This window comes from Sceloporus occidentalis, unplaced genomic scaffold, assembly GCF_023333645.1.
Source record: "Sceloporus occidentalis isolate IW3139 unplaced genomic scaffold, rSceOcc1.0.p SCAF_171, whole genome shotgun sequence".
NCBI classification, from domain to species: Eukaryota; Metazoa; Chordata; class Lepidosauria; order Squamata; family Phrynosomatidae; genus Sceloporus; species Sceloporus occidentalis.
This window is the reverse complement of record NW_028317151.1, coordinates 948,197-971,053: the sequence shown is the minus strand read 5'-3', so window position 1 is coordinate 971,053 and position 22,857 is coordinate 948,197. Positions and strand designations below refer to the sequence as shown.

The 22,857-nt window shown below is 43.5% G+C and overlaps 1 protein-coding gene across 2 annotated transcripts in view; it reads left to right on the top strand.

Annotated features, from left to right (window-relative positions):
- Positions 1 to 22,857, top strand: part of LOC149279321 (GATOR1 complex protein NPRL3-like) — a 111,210-nt gene that overhangs the window by 36,109 nt on the left and 52,244 nt on the right. For both annotated transcript variants that reach the window (XM_089501323.1, XM_089501322.1), the window contains one exon: positions 1,635 to 1,772. In XM_089501323.1, the coding sequence (XP_089357449.1) occupies positions 1,635 to 1,772 (138 nt within the window). The remainder of the gene's footprint in view (positions 1 to 1,634; positions 1,773 to 22,857) is intronic.

The following is a 22,857-nucleotide window of genomic DNA, read 5'->3' as shown; positions in this document are numbered from 1 at the left end:
GTGCCGCCCCTCCTGGATTTCCTTGTGATCTGTTCTGTACTTCTGTTTCCTTGATTCCAGTTCTGCTCTTTGCGTCAGCTCCTGTTTCCTTTATAAGGTGTGCCCCACCCGTTTGTTATGTTTGTCGCAGTCTATAGGTATGCCTCTCTGTTCTGTGTATAGATTCAGTGTTTAGTTTCAACTTTAGTTCAGTAGGCAGGGTTTAGCGTTAGGACCCACCGTATATTGGAGTACTTTGGCGTAGTGGTGGGCTAAGCATACTATGGCCATATGATGTGACGGAATCTCCAACTGTTATCTCATAGTCCTAGGCTAGTTCCTGTATTCATGTTTATCTGTCTTTTATGTACCTTTGCCCTCTATTCCCTGAATCATCTGAGGATCTCAGTTCCTCTCTCCTCTTCTCATGTCCCAGTTAAGATTTCCTATCCTTGCTTAAAGGAGAAACGTTGGAGGGTCTCGGCTCCTTACTCCATCCCTTGTGTTCCCTGTGCTTTGTTGTGTCCTGTACCATGTATGTATTTGGTTATGTTACTTGCTCGCTCTGTCCCTGTCTGTTGCTCGCTCTGTCACTTTGCTGGCCATGTTCTGCAGTTACTCTGCTTAGCTTCCATTCACCCAGCCTGCAGCATCCTGCACATGATTCTAGTGCTATGTCTCATGCCTGCTCCAGGGTGCCTGCAGGATATCTCCAAGTTCTGCTTTGCTCTGGACAAAATCCGCTGCTATGTCAGGGTGCTGGTATGTGGCTACATAACCCTAGATGCCCACCCAGGAGAGTGCAGTTACCCTGCACCAGGCCCTGTCCAACTCCGCTACTGCGCAATAACTCCTGAACACAATCTTTGGGTGCTCTGGGTCATTACAGTCGTCTGTATGGACCAAGTCCCTTACAGGTTTGTCTATTTGTTTGGGGACTAAAAGGCCACATTTGGGAAGTGTGCATTTTTCATATGAATTTTGACATGTTGAAAATTCTGCCCACGTATGCTATTTGGGAAATCTTTGAAGCCGGTCAGTTCAACTTACCCCCATAAAATCATATATTCTTGAAAACTAGACACACTAGGGTATTTCTGATGCTGGTATTTTAACTTGCAAGATGGCAGAGGGAGATTTTAATAAAATTCCAATTTGAAAAATGCACACATTCCAAATGTGGCCCAAACAGTGATATGTGGGGTATCACTGTACTCAGGAGTTTGCTGACCACATATTGGGGTGTTGTTTGACAGGAGCGGTTAATTCATAACTGAAGTACAATGTGTGTGTGGGGAAAAAACAAAACAATTTACAACCAAAATGTTTGACAAAGGCTGGTGGTAGAATAAGTGTGTGGAAAGCGTTAAAATAAAAATTTGAAATAGCCTGGGATGTCTAGTTTTCTAACATATAGTGTTTGATGGGGTAAATTGCATTGACCAGTTTCAAAGATGTCCCAAATGGCACAAAGGGCAGAATAAACAGATTTGGGAAAAAATGGTTTTGAAATGGCAAAACGCTACTTGTACTATTTGCTCAATCACTTAAAAAAAACATTGGGTATTTCTAAACTCAGGACAAATAGTAGAATTTTAATGTTAATATACAAGCTTTGTAACTCACAGGACATTTTTTACTTTGTTTTATTTCAGTCTATGTACTACTGGTATGGTGCGACTCCATATCAATAACTGGTTGGAAGTCAGTTTTTGCTTGCCTCATAAGATACACTGTGTTGGACCAAGTTTCATTCCTCCAGAAGCAATAGAAAGAAGTTTAAAATCTATCAGGTAATTTCACTTGTTGCAAACATACTGGTTACAGTTCCCCCAGCTGGGTATGTAGTAACTGAATTGTAGAATAATTTCCGCAGTATTTGAATATATCATGCTTGTTATATTATGCATGTTTACTACTTATTATTTATGTATTATGTCAATTTGGGCATGTCTAAGTGCAGCCCTGCCTTGAATTCAGATGTGCAGAGTTTAATAATTTTATGCAAGCGACATGCCGATTAGAGAATAAGATATGTTGCTTTTTTACATAGCTAAACAGTAAGGTTGTTAAAAGAAAAAAATCCTAATAGATTTTAACTCACAATGCGCATTTGTGGAAAGTGCTCCCATTGATTACGCTTATTATTATTGTTATCTTTTACTTATATAGCGCCAACAATTTACGCATTGCTTAATACAATACGTATATTCAAGGGGTATGACAAGATGAGAATTGACAGACAAACCGATACATTAGGTGGAGAGAGCCCTGCTCGCAAGCTTACAACTTGGAGCACTTTCCTGCCACTGATCAGCTGCTTTAAGAATAAGTCAGACCAAGACGAAGGAGAGCAGCAGCTGCAGCATGACTGCAAATGCTCTGGAAAATACCCCTCATTTTATAATTGGGGTCTGTCTTATGCCCCCCCCCCCCAAACTTACCGGTGCTTCTGACTCCCCGGTGTGTAGCTGGGGGCAGCGTGTAGACGTCTACGCGATTCGCGTAGACAACTTCCGCTGCAGCCGGAAGGAGGTCACTCTGACAGTCGGGGAAGGTCTGCGCGATGGACGCAGACAACCCCCGCTGCTAACCGCACCTACTCCTGGCTGCAGCGGAAGTTGCCTACGCGAAGATGTCTACCTGCTGCCTGGACAACACACCGGGAGTCAGAAGCACCGGTAAGATTGGGAGGGGGGGGGAGTGTTAAATGGGGGGCATAAGGCATTTCTGGAGGCAGATTGCTATATGAAATGCCTTTTAACCCCCTTAATGCCACTCTGCCTCCAGAAATGCCTTATACATCCCTATATGCCACTCTGCCCCATAATATGCCTTTTAACCCCCTAAAAGCCAGAGTGGCATATAGGGGTATAAGGCATTTCTGGAGGCAGAGTGGCACATAGGGGGTCAAAAGGCATATCATGGGGCACAGTGGCATATAGGGGGTATAAGGCATTTCTGAGGCAGAGTGGCAAGCCTGGGGGCAGATGTGCATAACTGGGGGGGGGCAGGTTGGAAAATAAAAGGAAATAAAAACAAAATATTTTTCTCAATCATAGCTTTTATTAAAAAAAATAGTTTACATAGTTTACATGAATTAACGTTTACTGGTAAAACTTTTTTCCTATAGGGTCGTCTTATATTCAAGCTTTTTCTTCCTAAATTAATATTCAGATTTTGGGGGGTCGTCTTATAATTGAGCAAATATGGTATTAACAAAACAATATACTATTTGAATAAATAAAACGTAACCTTTATTTCAGATGTTTAACCCCTTGATGACAATTGCCGGTCCGGGCACGTCACGGAAATGCAAGTCGATAACGACAAATGACGTGCCAGGACCGGCACGTCATTAAACGGGTGCAGAAAGCGATCTATTTTCGCTTTCTGCACCGAAACGGCGTTGCTGTAATGCCTTGACCTCGAGGCATTCAGCAACGCCATTATCGGCACAAAGGGGCCATCTCTGGCCCCTCCCCGGGGCGTCAACATCCGCCATACTTTGTATGGCGGCGGACGCCCGTTTTAAAAGCGTTTAGGAGGCGATCAACGATCAGGAGGCATCCAGCGACACCAAACACTTACCTGGGGATGGACTGTGACCGCTCCGGAGAGCGATCACAGCCGCAGCTGCCGGTGATCTTCGCCATCAGCTCAGCTTTCTAATCACAGTGTGATTAGAAAAAAGAAATTAAAAATAAAATAAAATTAATAATAATTAGAAAAAAAATAGTAAAAAACCAGTAAAATGTAAAAATAATTTCCCACTGATGTCACTATCAGGGGAACCTTCAAGTTGAAATTTTTAAAAAAAAAAATAAAAAAAAAGGCAAAAAAAAAATAAAATATATATATATATATATATATATATATATATATATATATATATATATATATATATATAAAAAATATTTTTGTGAGCAAGTCCTAAAATTAGCATATTAGCTTAAAACAATTCTCGCATGGAAAGACTTAAAATACTGGCATATTAAATGCCCATGGGGTGTCTACTTTTAAAAAATGTATGAGTTGATGGGGTAAATTTAATTGGCCGGGTTCAACAAGGTCCCAATTAACACGGGGGGAAGGATGGCAACACATCTAATTTCCAATTAGAAAAATGCACACGTACCAAATGTGGCCTTTTAGTTCCCCCCAAAAATGACAAACCCATGCATGTGGGGTATCACTGTACTCAGATGTTGCTGAACACATATTGGGGTGTCGTGTGACAGCGGCATATACCAGGAGCTGTAAATTCATACATAAAGTAGGTGTGTGTGGGAAAAATACACACACAAAAATACTACTGCAAACTTAGAAAAAATGCTGGTGGGAAAATGTGTGCATGGACAGAGTTAAAATACCCTGTGGTGTCTAGTTTTCAAAAATATATGGTTTTGTTGGGCACACTGAAATGGCCCGGCTCAAAGATGTACCAAATAGGGCATGGGCAGTGGATCCCCAAATGCCAAAGTTCAACATTGAAAAATGTGCATGCCCCAAATGTGGCCCTTTTGCCCCCAAACAGCCAGGCAAAATCATTCATGTGAGGTATCGCTGTACTCAGGAGATGTTGCTAAACACATATTGGGGTGTTTTTTGATAGTGACATATACCAGAACCTGTTTATTCATACCTAAAGTTAAATGTGTGTGAAAAAACAAATGCAAAAAAATTACTACCATAAAGTTTGACAAAGGCTGATGGTAGAATAAGTGCTTGGAAAGGGTTAAAATACCAGCATTTGGAATACCCTGTGCGGTCTAGTTTTCAAAAATATATGATTTGATGGGGTAAATTGCATTGGCCGGCTTCAAAGATACCCGAAATGGCACATGGGGGGGAAGAATTACCAGATTTGGAAAAAATGGCTTTGAAATAGCAAAACGCTACCTGTACTTATTGCTCCATAACGTGCAGGAAAAAAGCAAAAAAAACATAAAAACATTGGGTATTTCTAAACTCAGGACAAATAGTAGAATCTATTTAGCAGGTTTTTTTATTACCTTTTATAGATGAGTAAAAGATTTTTCAACTAAAAGTTAGAAACAGTCATTTTTTTCTAAATGTTTCACCATATTTTATACTTTTTTTAATAGTAAATAATATGATACAATCAAAACAATGTAATCTAAAAATGGCAATAAGTTTAAAGCTTTTAGAATTACGAACATCTCGAAAAATAGTTTCTTTAGACGAGCTTTTTTTTTTTTTTTGACATGTTCTACTGTCCCAAAACATATTCCCAAATGTCACATAATTTATGTAAGGACTAACCTGCCTCTCCGGACCCGCTCCGTGGCTGGTCCCGCAACACTTCTTCCTCAGGCTGCTTCCCAGGCAGCGAGTACCACCGCAACCTGGTCGGCGTCTTCCCTATTTAAGCCTGGACTTCCTCTTCTGGGTCACCCTTGGTTGGTGTATTCTGCTGTTTTCCTGTGCAAGTTACTGTGGCTATTTATTCGTTTTACCCGGCTTGCTGACTTCGCTCCTGTTTACTGATTTGGCTCCTGTTCTCTGATCGTTTGGTATTGACTCGGCTTGTTTGACTTTTCTTCTGGATTTGATTCAGCTTCTTCAGTTGTTTTTTTGAGGGTCTTTCTACCTTAAGTTTTGTCTTCAGTGTCACGCACAGCAAAGTTGGAGATGCCAGAGTCCAGCAGTAACGTGGTCAAACAAGCCGAGGTCAGGATACCAGGAGACAGGATCAACAATAACAAGCCGAGGTCAGGATGCTGGAGAATCAATGTAAGCAAGGAATCAAGCTGAGATCAAACACAAAAAACTGCCAAGGATAGCGCACAGTGAGGAAGCACTATAAGCATAGGCAACCATCAGAGGGTAAGGATCATAGGAAACTGGAAGGTTTAAATAGGAACAGGAAGGAAGGGACTTCCTTTGGCTCCAAAATAAGTCGCACATCAATTCCTGTGTCAGGATCTGCGGCCATCTTGTGTGTGGCTTAATCGCCTGTTATAAAGTCCAGTAGTTCCGGAGGTGAACACTAGATTTGTGAATTGCAGGACCTGACTGCGGCAAGGAAGAAGGTCTCTCTCTCTCTCTCCTGTGTAGCTGTCCCAGGGGAGGCGGCTGATAGGTGGAGGGAGGTCTTCCCCTTCTCTGTGGAGGCTGGTGGTGTGGTGGTCGTGAAGTGGAGGAGGGTCTCCCTCTTCTCTGTACTGGCTGCTGCTGGAGTGGTTGCGAGGTGGAGGAAGGTCTCCCTCTCTTTCGCGGCAGTTGCTGTAGCGGAAGCTAAGGGGAAGAGGGGGTACTCTCTCTTCCTTGAGCAGGAGGCAGGGAAGAGGAGCGCCGCATATGCAGGTATGTAACATTCAGCAAGTGAAATGCTGGCTCTATCAGGTTGAGATCATGTGATTGACTCGACTATTCCAGAATATTCCATTTCTTTGCCTTAAAAAACTCCTGCATTGCTTTTGCAGTATGTTTTGGGTCATTGTCCATCTGTAAAGTGAAGCATCATCCAATCAACTTTCCTGAATTAGGCTGAAACTGAGCAGACAATATATCCCAATATACTTCAGAATTTAGCCTTTCTATTCTTGAGGCTTATGAATGGTTTGCACCTTGTGGTGAACCCTGTGTATTTGCTCTCGTGATGTCTTCTCTCTAAAAAAGGAACTTACGTAAACTTCCAGCCCCCTTCCTACCAACATAGATTCCACCGGGAATATAAACTCCCCAGTATTTTCCCGTCTTGGGCAGGGACAGGTCACTGCTTTGTTTTTCAGGTACTTACCATTCAGCCAGCTCTGGTTGGACACAGGATTCCTCCCATGGACACTAGGACAGGCTAGTCTCCCATTTGTTGCAGCCTCCTAAGGGAAGCTGCCAAAAACATCTGCCATATTTATGGTGTTTGGCGGCATTCAGTCGCATTCCCGGTCTGGCATGACCACCTGAGCTGAATACTCTCACACCACATTTTATTAAGGACTTTTTAAAATTATTTCAGGCTGTCAGCCTGTAATAATCCTTCTCGTAAATGTTAATTGAGGAATTCTCAGATATTTCCTCTGAAAAGGGATCAGTATTTTCACAGTTTTCAAAGAGGAAGTTACATAACATCCAAACATAATGACTTGTCTGGTTTTTTTTTTTTTGTAGATTGATCAGGGCTGTTCAAATTCATGGGATGTGACAACACACCAGTACAGGGCACTTTGATTTTGCCACTAAAGGACCCTTTTCCTTTACATTTTTAAATTTTTTTTAAGTGCTATTAGAATGGAAATATCCACATAAAACAAAAGGCCTTGATTTCAAAATGTTTTAAATCTTTATTTTTGCTTTTTAAGGAAGAATCTAAAGTTTTAGAAGCTTTTCCTTCTATTGACACAACTGTTTATAATTTAGGAAAATGCATCACAATATCTATTGAAGATTCCTCAGGTCTAAAAGACACCAAATCTGATGCTTTGAGATGTACTTATCTGGCCTTAGGCACTCAGTGTAAACCAATGCTAACATCTCCCAAAGTTTCTAGGCCACAACGTATCTGGCTAGCACACCTAGAAGATGTTTTGTTTTCACATGCTCCCAAGAACCAACCTTTTAGCTTTTAGAGCATATGAAATGACCAGAGTGTGATGATACGGATACCTGGAGCAGCCTCTCCCCCAGGATGTATCGCCCAGAAAGGAGCGTTGCTGAGACCGGGGTCAAGTCGGTGACTATATCTCCCCCAGGATGCTGGTCTCAGTAGGGGAAACTTCTGGAGCGAGGCTGAAGTGTCGGTAGACGGTAGCAGGTTTGACCTGAGCTGGGGTAGGCATGGAGTCCTTTAACCACTGGATAGGGAGGCATGTATTGATCCCTCTGCCTCCAAGTACAGCCTTTACAGAGGCTGCCAAGTGTTAAGCTCAAGTACTTTGTATACAAAAGGAAAGTTAACATAAGGAAATTAGCTCAGGCATTTAATTAATACAATACAATAGTTCACACCACACCAAAGGGTTAATAACATCACCTCAAGATAATGGCATTGCAGACAGGAAGCAGCACCAATAAGTATAAAGGGATTATACAAAGAAGGAACATCAGTTTGAAAATACAAAATACACATTAACCCTTGTATACCCACAAGTCTCAGACGGCTGCCATCACACAGAGGTTTTCTTTGTGATGCATCTCTTGAGGCTCGTCGCCTAACAAAATCTATAGGTTTATCTACAGTTGCTAGACGTGCCAACTGGTTTAAGCTTGGTAAGCAAATTTGGCCTCCATAGCCTTTGTTCTGTTCCTCTGGAGGAAGGCAGTTTATTTGGCTCTCACGTGGATCATTTCAACGAGAAGCTATCTGACTGAAAAACACTTTGCCCTAAGATATAAAGAGGATATAAAGAATTCTAACCTTTTTAGCTCTTCTTACATATAGGGGGGTGTAGCCCATCATGTCATTTTCAAGGTAGCTTTTCTGGCTGCAGTTAGGAAGAAGTGTTTTGTTTTTTCCATAACCAGTGGTTCCTGGAGAAATTTGGGTCCGTCAGATTATTTTAAGGTAACAGAATAGACTTTTGTCAGCTTCCTCCAGTTTTTCTTGTCACAAAAAAGTTAATCTGTTTACCAAGTGGCCCTTGTGTTAGAAATTCAAAATCTACTAGACAAGCAGGCTCCTTGGCATGAAACAGAAACCAGCACTTATTCCAGGATCTTCTTGGGCCAAAAAACAAACTTTTCAGCCTATTCTGGAAATGGACTCCTTTATATCAGTGGCTTCCTTGGAGGCTTACAATTGGATTATAATTCTTGAAAAGTCATCTCTCAAGAATCTGATTCTTAGGTACACAAATTTTTCTTCATCTCAGCAACAAAAGAAGTGTTCTCAGAAAATCAGGCAGGAGCCTCATTGTGAGGCCCCATTCAGGCTGCGGAGCTGCTTATCTCTAAATTCCCCCGTCTCTCTACGGTTCCCCCGTCTCGCTACATTTTTCCCCTTTACTGTAATCCATTCCTGGATTTTCTTATGCTCTGTACTTCTGATTTGTTTCCAGTTCTGCTCTTTGCTTCAGCTCCTGTTTCCTTTTATAAGGTGTGCTCCAACCGTTTGTTTATGTTTGTCTCAGTCAGCAGTCTCTAGGTATGTCCTTCTCTGTTCTGTGTTTAGATTCAATGTTAAGTTTCAGCTTATTATTAATGCTCTTGCTTGCACAGTGACTCCTGAAATCACCATCTTTGGGCACTCTGGGTCATTACAGTCATCTGTATAGACCCAGTTTGTGACATATGGCCGGAGGCAAAAGGCCAGGAGTTTGCAGAGCGGAAATTGCCGTGCTTTCAGCTCGTCTGCTTCTGAGTTATGTTGGCTCTGGTGTCCTTTCAGCTGGTCAGCTCTTCTTGCCTGTTATGAAGCATACCTGTTTCTGAATCCTGATGTCACGTCTACCATAAACCGGAGTACTCACCGCGGAAGTTCTTCTCCTGGAGGAGTGCGCTGAGAAGCAACCCCCAGGTATTCGATGATCCCAACAGTGAGGAGGCCCCGGAGTAGGTAGATATGGAGAGGTAGGTAGTCTCTGGGTATAGCTGGAGAGATCCACACAAAATAGGAACATAGCCAAATCACAGATCAGAGGGTAGTCAGGACAAACCAAAGGTCAGATTCACCATAGAACGCTACTGAACTGGTTAACAGCAAAAGACCACACCAGGGTACAGGTAACAGGGCTTCCGGATTTTTAAATTTGGCGCCGGAAGCCACCACGCCCCCAACGCTGACATCACGCGCGCCCCCTACCTGCCAGAACGCGGCAGCTGCTGCTAAAACTAGCTGCAGTAGCGCGCGTGTCCAGCAGGGGAAGCACGACCGCCAAGCCGAGCACCCAGCCGACGCTTCCTCCTGGGTTCACCACGAGGTAAGTGTAGCGGCGAACCGGGAGCCGGACGGACGGACACAGGACGACGGGGGAGAGCGGATCTGCCGGAGCGGGTGACATTACCAAAGGGCCGAGGGCCGGCTGAAGGCCGAAAATTGCCTGGTTTACCAGATCTTTCTTCTGGACCTTAACCTTTCCAGTGTACCAGATATTGAACAGTATTCTGGAATCTACGAGAATCCAGAATCGATTGGATCTCATATTCAAGGTGAGTATCAATCAAAACTGGACGAGGACGCGGGATACATTTGGTATAGCGATTACAAACAAGAGGCTTCAGTAGGGATACATGAAAAACTCTAAGAATACGAAGACCAGCGGGAAGTTGAAGTTCATAAACAACTGGGTTAATTCTCCGAAGTACACGAAACGGACCAATAAAATGAGGAGCCAGTTTGGAGGAGGCGACCTTGAGCTTGATGTTCTTTGTGGAAAGCCAGACCACCTGCTATATAAGATGGACCCATCCGACGATGCCTATTGACCTGGCGTTTATAGGTTCCAGACGGTGTAGATAAACATTGACGAGCCTTGGCCCAAATGGAAGGGAGTTGAAGCAAATAATGGTCAACAGCGGGAACAGGAGTCTCCGGAAACGCTGAGGGCAAGGAGGCAGGGTGGAAGCCGTAGTTACATAAAAAGCATCTCTCAGGTCCAGTTTAGTAAATATTACAGAGTCTCTCAAACGGTCAAATAATTCAGGAATAAGAGGAAGAGGATACTTGTTTTTGACAGTGATATTATTATGTTCCCTATAGTCAATGCAAGGACGTAAACTGCCATCTTTCTTAGTAACAAAAATAAACCCAGCACCAGCCGGAGAGGTGGATTTGCGAATGAAACCCCTTTGAAGGTTGTCTTGGATATATACTTCCAGGGCCTTGGATTCTGGAAGATGATAGCTGATACGTTCTTCCCCTGGGGGGCATGGTACCAGGAAATAATTCGATGTGGCAGTCATAGGGACGATGGGGAGGAAGAACCTCCACTTTGTTTTTATCAAAAACATCCGCGTAGTCCAGACAGTAGGCAGGCAACGGCACAACAGCAACAGAGGCTAGATTAGCCTTGGTACGGGAAGGCTTTAAGAGGCAATTCTTCTGGCAGTGCAACCCCCAGGCTGTGATATCTTTAAGTCTCCAATGAATGGAAGGGTTGTGTAATTGCAACCACGGGAGCCCCAGGATGATGGGGCACTTGGGCGACGAGATGACCATAAGGGAAATAGTCTGTTGGTGAAGTAGTCCAATGTGGAGCAGGAGAGGCTATGAGTGACAGCAGTGGGGTATAAGATGGCAATGTGCGAACTGAGAGAGGCACAGGGAACACGATATTGCTTAACGAAACTGGCATCGATGAGTGAACCAGCGGCCCCCGAGTCAATGGTAGCTGTGGTACAAATCTGGTGACCGCTCCATCCCATGGAGACCGAAATAAGGAATCGGTCATCAGAAATCGGAGGAGCAGAAAAATGCTCACCCAGGACAGGCTCCTTAACTGCGCCTAGGTGCGGAAGTTTCCCGGCTTGGTGGGACACAGTCTGACGAAGTGACCCTTCTGTCCGCAGTAGAAACAAAGATACAGCGATCTCCTGCGAGACCTCTCTTCAAACGTGAGTTTCGTAGCACCCACTTCCATAGGTTCATCCACAGGGGGACTTGGACTAGGGCTGGAGAAGGTGCGAGGTGATACATACGTTGATTTGTTCCGTCTACCATAAACCAGAGCACTCACCTCGGAAGTTCTTCTCCTAGAGGAGTGCGCTGAGATGCAACCCCCAGGTATTCGATGATCCCAACAGTGAGGAGGCCCTGGAGTAGGTAGATATGGAGAGGTAGATAGTCTCTGCGTATAGCTGGAGAGATCCACACGAAATAGGGAAAGCGGAGGTTAACAGGTTAACAGCAAAAGACCACACCAGGGTACAGGTAACAGGGCTTCTGGATTTTTAAATTTGGCGCCGGTAGCCACCACGCCCCCAACGCTGATGTCACGCATGCCCCCTACCTGCCAGAACGCGGCAGCTGCTGCTAAAACTAGCTGCAGTAGCGCGCGTGTCCAGCAGGGGGAGCACGACCACCATGCCGAGCACCCAGCCGACGCTTCCGCCTGAGCTCGCCACGAGGTAAGTGTAGCGGCGAACCGGGAGCCGGACGGACGGACACAGAACGACGGGGGACAGCGGATCTGCGGGAGCGGGTGACACCTGAGTCTGCAAGAGTCGGCTTCCTCATGCCTGTTCAGTTAACCTAATTCCTGCCCTGTAGGAGGTCGATCTGCTAAGCAGTGTTCCGGTTATCTGGTGGTCTCTTCTCCTGGTCTGCCTGGACCCCCCTTCTATGAGAGTACCTTCACGTCCCTGAACATCCGCTAGAGACAGCTTCCTCATTCTCGATATGCTGACCCTTGTTTCAGAGGAGAGTTTGCAAGAAGTGGCTTCCTCATTCCTGTTGATATGCTGATTAATGCTTTGGATGGAGTTGGTCTGTGCTGGTCGCTGAAGTACTCCTTCTGGAGAGATTCCAGAATCCTGAGTATGCTGGTTCCTGGGAGAAAAGGCCTTAATTCTGTTGATGTTTCTGTTTGCATCCGGAGACCGCTCATTCGAAGGGGGATACTGTCAGGCCCCATTCAGGCTGCAGAGCTGCTTATCTAGGTTCCCCTGTCTCGCTACAGTTCCCCCGTCTCGCTACAGTTCCCCCTTTGCTGTAATCCATTCCTGGAGTTTCTTATGCTTTGTCCTGTAGTTCTGATACTTTGTTTCCAGTTCTGCGCTTAGCTTCAGCTCGGTTTCCCTTATAAGGTGTGTTCCACCTGTTTGTTATGCTTGTCTCAGTCATCAGTCTCTAGGTATGTCCCTTCTTTGTTCTGTGTTTAAAGGACCCACCAAATATTGGAGTACTTTGGCTTAGTGGTGGGCCAAGCATACTATGGCCATAAGATCATATAGTCCTAGGCTAGTCCTGTATTTATGTGTGTCAGTCTTTTATGTTCCTTTGCCCTCTTTTCCCTGAATCATCTGAGGATCTCAGTTCCTCGTTCCTCTCTCCTCTCCCCATGTCCTAGTTTGAGGATCTCGGTTTCTCACTCCATCCCCTGTGTTCCTTGCCTTGTTCCCTGTCCTTCGTTATGTCCTGTACCATGTATGTCTTGTCTAGCTATGTTTCTTGCCGTCTCCCTGTTCCTTGTTCTCTCCCCTTGCATGGGGGAGTGTGGTTACCCTGCACCAGGCCCTGTCTGACTCCGCTACTGCGCAATATCTCCTGAACACAGTCATTGGGCACTCTGGGTCTTTACAGTTGTCTATATGGACCCAGTCCCTGACACTCATTCATTATTCTGCTTGCTCTGTTCGTAAGGCCATGCGGGTGTGGGCCTGATGGTGTCTGCCATTCCAGGGTCCCTTGCGTAAAGACACACCTGTGGCCTCTATAGCCAGGGCCGCCCCTACAATGGAGCAGAGTGGGGGCAATTGCCCCAGGCGGCACTTTAGAAGGGGCGACACTTTGCCGCCCCAAGCGCTTTTTTTTTTTTTTTTTGAAGCGGAGGAGAGAGCCGGCACCGTGGCAGAGCAGGGAGACTTAAAGGTAAGTACCGGGGGGGGTAGATAATGGCGTTGGCGAAGTTTAAAATGCCCTATGCCGGGGGGGGGCGACATTTTAAACTTCGCCCCAGGAGGCATTAAGTCTTGGGCCGGCCCTGTCTATAGCGTTTGATCCTAAAATCCTGGGACAGATATCCTCACACTCTGGAGAAGTTTATTCACATACCAGACGTTGTTTTGGATGCTTTCCAATAAAGCCTTTCTTCAATTGTTGAACTGCTCCAAATTATGTAAATATAAATGTACGTGCACGGAGAGAGAAATAAGACACACGACACACTCTGGGTCAGGTACAAAATCACTCTGTTTAATTACGTTTGTTATAGGTTATATAGTGTCCGGAAAAAGGGACGTCAGGTTACTTAAGCATATTAATTGGTTAATCCTGAAACTATGCGGAAATAGGCAGAAAACCGTTAGAAACAAATGTTGGGTAATTTCCTGTAACTGAGTGCGAAATGTTAGCCGGATATCTTTGCGGTTAGTAAAACATAGATGAATTATCTGTTAACTGATATCGAATATACTAATGTACTGCTACTTGCGTCTCCCGCATAGCTGCGTGAGGTGTGACCCTTTATACTGGTCGAAGCCAGCTTATATTCATTAAAGCCAAAAGCGTTTCTTGCTGATATATTCTGGTTCCATAACAACGTTTGAAGGCCAACCTCGCTTGGTGTCTAGTGCTTGCACAACTCCAAAAGGGTGTGCCTTTTCATGAAAGCCTACGGTGCCATGTTGCAAAAAACACCTCCAAGATAGGTTGGGGGGGCTCACATGCCTGGCTGAATAGCAAAGGGCTGTGAGAATTTGAGCAATTCCACAAATTCTACCGTTTTTACTAATGGGATTTCAGGGAGGTCTCAGACCATCTTCTATTTTAATTGCAGACCATTGTTTGGCTCAAAAACCAATGGTTCTCCAAATTTCCAATCTCCTCTTCCTCCTTGGCTTCAAGCTGGAATATTTATGTGGACCTCCTTTTGAACCCCTCAATGATTGTTCCTGACAATGGCTGACTCAAAAAAACCTTCTGTTTTTAGTCAGCCAAAAAAGAGTTGGAGAACTGCTGGCCTTTTCATGAGGTAATACCTTGTGATGTTTGGAAATGGAACCCAATGGCATAATTCCGAGGTCGAGGCAGGCAGCAGGTAACAAAGTCTGAGAGATTTGAGATTTGGTAACTGGGTAGTCTGGTAGAAGATCAAGGGAGCTGGAATAGGAACCGGGGCCGAGGCAGAAACAGGAATAAGAACTCTGGGATATCTTCTGCGTAAAAGCTCAGAATAACCTAGCACTATAGGCATGGTTTTGTGGGTTTTTATGCTTCCTGATATCCCATTGTGCCTCTGTTGCCAGGCAAGCGATGTCAGATGGAGCATGTCTTCCTCAGGTGTCTCTACTTTCTTTAATGGTGTACTTGCACCCGCCATAATGGATAGTGGAACGCAAGTTCTCTGTTGTGGAACACATGCGTGCGCCATTTTGTGCAGTGGGGAGGCGGATCGCACGTGTCTGCTGCTTCGGAGGACCCGGGGGTTTAGCCAGGCAGCATGGAAGAGAGGGCTCCTGCGTGGGACCTGGACACATCAGGTAATATCTGACCTCGGGTTGTAAGTAATTATTTTCTATATGACTTTAGAAGTCTCTCACATAATTGTGGAAGAATATTGGCCCACTCATCTTTTTCATTGAGGTTTTCAGGCATTTGTTTATGCATAGCTCTCTTAAGGTCCTGCTACAGCATTTCAATTGGTTTGAGGTCTGTATTTTGACTGGGCTATTGCAACACTTTGATTCTTTCCTTTTTCAGCCATTTTGTTGTAGATTTGCTTGGGATCATTGTCCTGTTGCATGACTCAATTTCGACAAAGCTTTAGCTGTCAAACAGATGGCCTCACATTTGACTCTAGAATACTTTGGTATACAGAGGAGTTAATGTGCTTGACAATTGGTATAAAGTGTGCTGATTTGCTGTGTTTTTGCCAAATGCTGCGCTATGCATTACAGCAAAGAATCTCAATTTTGGTCTCATCTATCCAATGGACGTTGTTCCAGAAGTCTTGTGGTTTGTTCAGATGGGACTTTGCAAGCATAAGCCATGGTGCCATGTTCTTTTTTGAGATGAGAGGATTTCTCCTGGCAACCCTTCAAATCAAACTATCCTTGTTCAGTCTTTTTCTAATTGTACTGTCATAAACTTTAACATGCTAACTGACGCCTGTAGAGTCTGAGATGTAAGCTATTACATTACTCGGTCTTGACCTGTCTTAAATGTTTTCCACTTTCCACGGAAACGTCCTGATAACACTTCCCAGATTGATAGGCAGCAACAATTGCTTCTCTCAGATCATTGCTGATGTCCTTCCAGCTTGGTATTGTGTTAATACTCACCTGAAAGCTCCAGAGCAAACTTCTAAAACTTCGGCTTTTATAAAGGTGATCACACTTGATGACAAATGTGTTTTGTTAGCAGCACCTGTCTGCTACTTAGTATCTTAATTCCTATGGATGCATTAAGGGTGTACTTGGTTGTTCACACGTGGCTTCTCCATTTTGGCATTTTTGTTGTTGAATAAATCATGACACAGTGTAATATATAATGTGTTGTTTATCTATCTGAGGTTGTATTGACCTTATTTTAGACCTGCTAAGGAACAGATCATTGTTATGTCTTGATGTAAAATCATAGAAATTATGTGTAAATTATTTTCACATGACTGTATATACACTGATCAGCCATAACATTATGACCACTGACAGGTGAATTGATTTAAAACTGATAATATTGTTGTTATGGCACCTGTCATTGGGTGGGAAATATTAGGCAGCATGTAAACATTTCATCCTCAAAGTTGATGTGTTAGAAGCAGGGAAAAAGCATAAGGGTCTGAACGACTTTGACAAGTGCCAAATTGTGATGGCTGGGTCAGAGCATTTCCAAAACTGCAGTCCTTGTGGGGTGTTCCCAGTCTGAAACGGTCAGTACCTATCAAAAGTGGTCCAAGGAAGAAAAGGCTGTGAACATGCAACAGGGTCATGGGCGGCCAAGGCTTATTAATGCACATGGTGGGACGAATGCTGGCACGTGGGGTCAAATACAACAGACAAGCTACTATAGCTCAAATGGATGAAAAGGTTAATGCTGGTTCTGATAGAAAGGTGTCTGAACACATAGTGCATCGCAGTTGCGTATGGGGATGCGTAGCCCATGCTGACCCCTGTCCACTGCCGAAAGCTCCTACAATGGGCACATGAGCATAAGAACTGGGCCACGGAGCAATGGAAGAAGGTGACCTGACCTGATTAATCACGTTTTCTTTTACATCACGTGGATGGCCAGGCGTATGTGAGTTACTGGGAGAACACATGACACCAGGATGCATCTTACAGGACTTAAAGGATCTGCTGCTAATGTCTTGGTGCCACATACAACAGCACACCTTCAGAGGTCTAGTGGAGTCCAAGCCTTGACGGGTCAGGGCTGTTTTGGCAGCAAAGGGATGACCTACACCGTATTAGGCAGGTGGTCATAATGTTATGGCTGATTGGTGTGTGTGCGTGTATATTTACAATCATTGCCCACTTTATTAGGTACACCTGTTCAATTGCTTGTTAAAACAAATAGCTAATCAGGCAATCTAATGGAAGCAACTCAATGCATTTAGGCATATAGAGGTAGTCAAAACAACCTGCTGAAGTCCAAACCAAAAAGAAAGGGGATTTAAGTGACTTTGAACTTGGCATGTTTGTTGGTGCCAGACAGGCTGGTCTGAGTATTTCAGAAACTGCTGATTTTCACACACAAGCATTTCTAGGGTTTACAGAGAATGGTCTGAAAAAGAGAAAATATCTTTTTGGCAGTTGTGTGGATGAAAATAACTTGATGAGGTCAGAGGAGAATGGGCAGACTGGTTCGGGATGACAGAAAGGTATGCAGAATTACAGCTAAGGTATGCAGAATACCATCTCTGGATGTCAGCTAAGAATAGGAAACTGAGGCTACAATTCACACAGGTTCACCAAAATTGAACAATGGAAGACTGGAAGAAGGTTGCCTGGTCTGATGAGCTGGGACATTCAGATGACAGGGTCAGACTACATGAAAGCATGGATCCACCCTGCCTTGTATCAACGGTTCAGACTGGTGGTGGTTTAATGTTGTGGGGGACATTTTCTTGGCATACTTTGGGCCCCTTAGTACCAATTGAGCATTGTTTAAATGCGACAGCCTACCTGAGTATTGTTGCTGACCATGTCCATCCCTTTATGGCCACACTGTACTCCAATGGCCTCCACAGTCACCAGATCTTAATCCAATAGAGCATCTTTGGGATGTGGTGGAATTCACATCTTGGATGTGCAGCCGACAAATCTGCAGCAACTGCGTGATGCCATCGTGTCCATATGGACCAAGATATATGTGGAATGTTTCCAGCACCTTGTAGAAAGTATGCCACGAAGAATGAAGGCAGTTCTGAAGGCAAAAGAGGGTCCAACCCAGTACTAGCACGATGTATAGATGTATGTAAAATCAGTCCCTTTTCACTGCATGTACACCCTGTCTTAATATTCCTCAGTATATTTTCATGAGTGCTCTGTATGAAGTAGCAATAATTTGTCTTACCATAAATTTTCTTTTCCCTAGTAAAGTGGCAGTACGTATGGGTTGTTCGTTCTGCTCAGGACAAGCTTCTGAAAGACCAAGTAAGGGTTAAAAAAATAACCCCACCCCCCCTTTCCAATAAAAGCCGGCAAACTGGAAGAGTCCTCAGTAATAGAAAGAATACCACTAACTCAAATTTCATAGGGAGGGAACTACGTACTGCCACTATACTAGGGAAAAGAACATTTACAGTAAAACAAATTTTCCCTGCGTATAGTGGCAGTACGTATGGGATATAAAAAGATCCCTTACATGGGAGGGATAGAGGCATTGACCACTTGAAGAACATGACGGCCAAAAGCCGCAGCAAGGTCTAACCTAATGCTTAATAAAAGTATTCCACGAAGACCAGGTTGACGCTTTGCTAATTTCTTCTGGGGAAGCCTTAGCCGGCCAGGAAACTGACATAGATCTAGTAGAGTGACCATTAATATGAGAAGGTACATCTACTTTCCAGGACACATAGGCCAAACTAATAGTATCAGTGAGCCACCTAGCCGTAGTAGATTTGGACACCGCCTGGCTGCAGATTTCCCATGAAACTGAATAAACAGGTGGTCAGAGGAACAAATTGTTGTAGTACGTTGTAAATAGATCTGAAGAGCTCTTTTAACATCCAAAGAATGCCACCTGATCTCTTCCGGCAAAGTAGGATTAGGAAAAAAGGTAGGTAACACTATAGGCTGATTGATGTTAGTCCGTGACAAGACTTTAGGCAGGAAAGATGATCGAAGATGCAGAACCACTTTATCCTGATGAAATACAATGAACTCACTGGAGGCTGAGAGAGCTTGAAGTTCACCCACTCTTCTAGCTGAAGTGAGTTTTAAAGGAGAGAAGTTTTAGAGATACCTCCTGTAAAGATTCAAAAGGCACAGCACATAAAGCCTTAAGAACCAGAGACAGATCCCAGGGAGGAACCGATGATCTTGAAGGAGGCCTTTGTATAGAAATAGCCTTGAATAAACGCCTAATAAAAGGATTTGAAGCCAAGTCCAGAAGCAGGAAGTGATTAAGGGCGGACACTTACCATTTCAGTGTAGCCACCTGAAGACCTGCACCGAACCCCCTCTTGAGAAACTGCAGGATGACAGGAGCCGAAGGAGGATAACTCTGCAAATTTTGATCCTGGCTTCATTCTAAAAATGTTCTCCAAGTCCTGAAATAAATCAAAGATGTAGACTTTCTAACAGATTTTAACAACAGACTGGCCATAGCCCCTTGAATACCTTTCTCCTTAAAAATCAGCCTTGCAGCATTCATGCTGTTAAGCGAAACATCTGGATGGTGTGTAGATGGACATTGAGGTTTTCCAGAAGATCTGGAGATGCTGGAAGTTCCCATGAACAAATTGTCATCTGGATTGCAAGCACTCTGGCATTGTCCTTCTTGATCTTCTGCAGGATCAGCGGGATAAGTGCTACCGGAATCGCCATGTCACTGCTAGTCCGTCCAGAAAATTAGGATAGTCCATTTTGTAAAGGACTGTTTTTTTCCTGTTTTGTCTTGTAGCCATGAGGTCTGCTTCTGGACGACCAACTTATCAAAGATAACTGGGCTTACAGACCACTCCACCTGAGAACATCTGCCCCTGCTTAGATCGTCTGCCAGCGTATTGAAGGCCCCCCTGATATGACATGCCAACAGAAGCCACGCAAAAATCTCCAAACACAGACACTGCAGTTTACAAATTTTTGTGCCGCCTTGTCTGTTGACGTAAGACACTACAGTCGCATTTTCTGACTGAACTTTTATGTGCCGGTTGATTATCCAAGGTTTGAATGACTTTAGGACTTGAAAAACAGCATTCAGTTCCTTGTAATTGGATGACTGACTTGCTTCTTCTGGAGACCATCTTCCTTGGGCTTTATGAAACCAAAGGTGGGCTCCCCAACCTGTCTCTGAAGCATCTGTTGTGACAATGCAACGGGCTCTGGTCGAAAACAGAGCCCGTTGCAAAGGTTTGTCCTTACTTTCCACCAATTGAGATGGTGTAAAACTTCTCTTGAAATCTGGACCTTTGAACCTAATTCCTCTCGAGACCTGGACCAGCTGGAAAGAATTTGCCATTGATGTGGCCTCATCCTTATTCTGGCCCATCTTACTGCTGGGATGGTAGAGACCCAGAAGACTCATTGCTTTTTTCGTTGCGGATGGTTCATTGCCTGTCTGATCCGCGTGATCTTTTGAGAAGGAAGGGAAACAGAGTCCACTATGAGACCTAAAAAATTGATTCTCCTGGCTGGATAATATAAAACGGAAAAGGAACACCTTCACGAGTGATTGAGTCTTAAAAAATATATAAAAAAATAATGTACAATACCCTACAGATCTTGCTGCTCCCGTAGATCAAACACTCCTCATAAGTGTTACAACAAACGGTATATAGACAAAAGTCGGGGCGCATAGATATGTGGGAAAAAATAGAACAAATATAGTGTAATAAGTTCGAACAAAAAACCAAAAATTAAGATATTTGTTGCACTCACAAGTGTACTTGAAAGTGATAGCTCGTCAAAAAAATCCAGACTCTTTCCTGTCTTGGAACTTCTGTGTAAAAGATAGGAAACGAAATAGTGCAATAAAAATAGGTATTGTTTAATAAATATAGATTAAAAACTTACAAACAGATGGGCATAACATATGGGTTATGCGTAAAAGCAGTGTCCTTCACGAAGGTAAATGGGTAATCAGCAAGTCCTTGTAAAGTCCAAAATTTGATAATTATAAAGTTTCTCAACGCGTTTCGCCGATTTTTGTTTCAGCTTCCTCAGGAGAAATTCAAAAATCAATCTGTATCCTGTCTGTGTTTTCGCGGTTTTTTAAAGGTAAGTAAGATTCGATTCTTCTATGTTTACGATCCATCCGTGTTGTTCCAAAAACGCTATTGTAGTTTTTATGTGGTAGTTGAGTAGACTTGGAGAGGATGCCTTGAGAAGCCAGTCGTAGAGATACGGGATGATGGCCAAACTGCGAAGTCTCAATGGTTTCCATTCTGAAACGTTGATAAGCGATATAACGGTTGGCAGCCTTTAAATCGAGAACCGGACGGAATTTGCAGTTTGGTTTGGGAACAAGAAAAATTCGGGAGTAAACTCCTTTCGATTGATGTTCCATGGGAACTTCCTCGATGACTCCCTTTTTTAACACTTATTTTTTAACACGATAAAACGTTGTGAGGTATGAAAAACACAGGAAGTGGTCACAAGGAATCTCGAAAAACCTGATCTTGTAGCCTACAGAAAATATTTGTCTTATCCATCCGTTTTCTGTAGACTGAAACCATGCTTCCTGGAAGTGTTGCAGGCGACCTCCTACTATGTCAGAATTTTCTTTGCTTATCCTGCCTGCTATTCTTAGAACGGAATCTGACATCTTTGTTTTGCCTTCGAAAGGAATAGGATTTATCCAAAGATCTGGCATATCTCTGCTTATTGCAAAAGTTAACACCCAATCACTTGTCAGTAAGAGTAAAAGTAAAAATGAAAATACTTCCCTAATATTACACTGCCGCAGCCCAACAATACACTCCTCTCAGTGTTCAGAAACGTATACAACAGAAATAGGGGCGCATGTTTATATAGGGGAAAAAAAGAAATATATATATAATAGTATAGTACTGTCTAATAGGTATAGAATGTGTGAAAATATGAATGCACTCACAGACAGTGCTGGTATAAGAGGCTCTTCAAGGATAAAATAAGTCCTTTATTGCTTCATTAAAATCTATGGGTACACACAACACAGTGCAGCTCACGATCAAGATAACGAGGTTAACTGAAACACCACCTATACCTCAAGTGGAATCAACATATGGAAAAATACTAAAACAATTGTATCAGTCCTCAGTAAACCACAATGACATTTGGAAATGGCAGTTTAGGGAAATAAGAAAAATCTAGAAATATATGTGACAGTATAAAAACCACATTTAATAAAATCACAACTGTCAGTCTAAAAAACCACAGGGCCCTTGTGGCTAGACTCAGTTGCTTAATTAAACAGAAAAAAAGAAATACCAAAAAATATAAAATAATATAACACTCCTAATCAATATTGGTACACGGTTCAGGCTTAATAAGTATAAAGTCCCATATAAGAAAAACCTATAAAAAATTGTATCCAACTAAAAAAACTTTGTAGCAATTGTCCTGCAACATAAATTTGTATCAACAGTGTTTCAGCACTGAATACTTCAAAACATTGTGCTGATGGTATGGATCCCTTGGGGTAGGCAGTAAGCACTATGTCTTTATAGAATCACTGGCCGGTGCCTTATTTGGTAAAACAGATGTTCTTTTTCTTAACGGATCATAAAAGGTGGTACACTCTACCGCTCACCATCTGATGTTAGACCGGATTTTTGTCGGTAGCAGATCTTTTCCAGTACAACGCTCCAACTGGGAGATATGGCTCATGTCGGTAGCAGATCTTTTCCAGTACAACGCTCCAACTGGGAGATATGACTCTGGATGGAAGGTAGCCTCTCACACAGGCGAGCACTGGTATTTATTAAAACAGGACAAAGTGATAGGAGGATCTATACCATCTCGCCCACGAATAATTTACACTAAAGCACCAAGTCTAGGCATTATGGTGGCTCCATCTATTAAAAGGCCTCCACCGAACGAAATAAGCCAGTCGTGGCTTTCCACAAAGGTTTTTTTTCGATGTGGTAATTCTTCCCCCCCATGTGCCATTTCGGG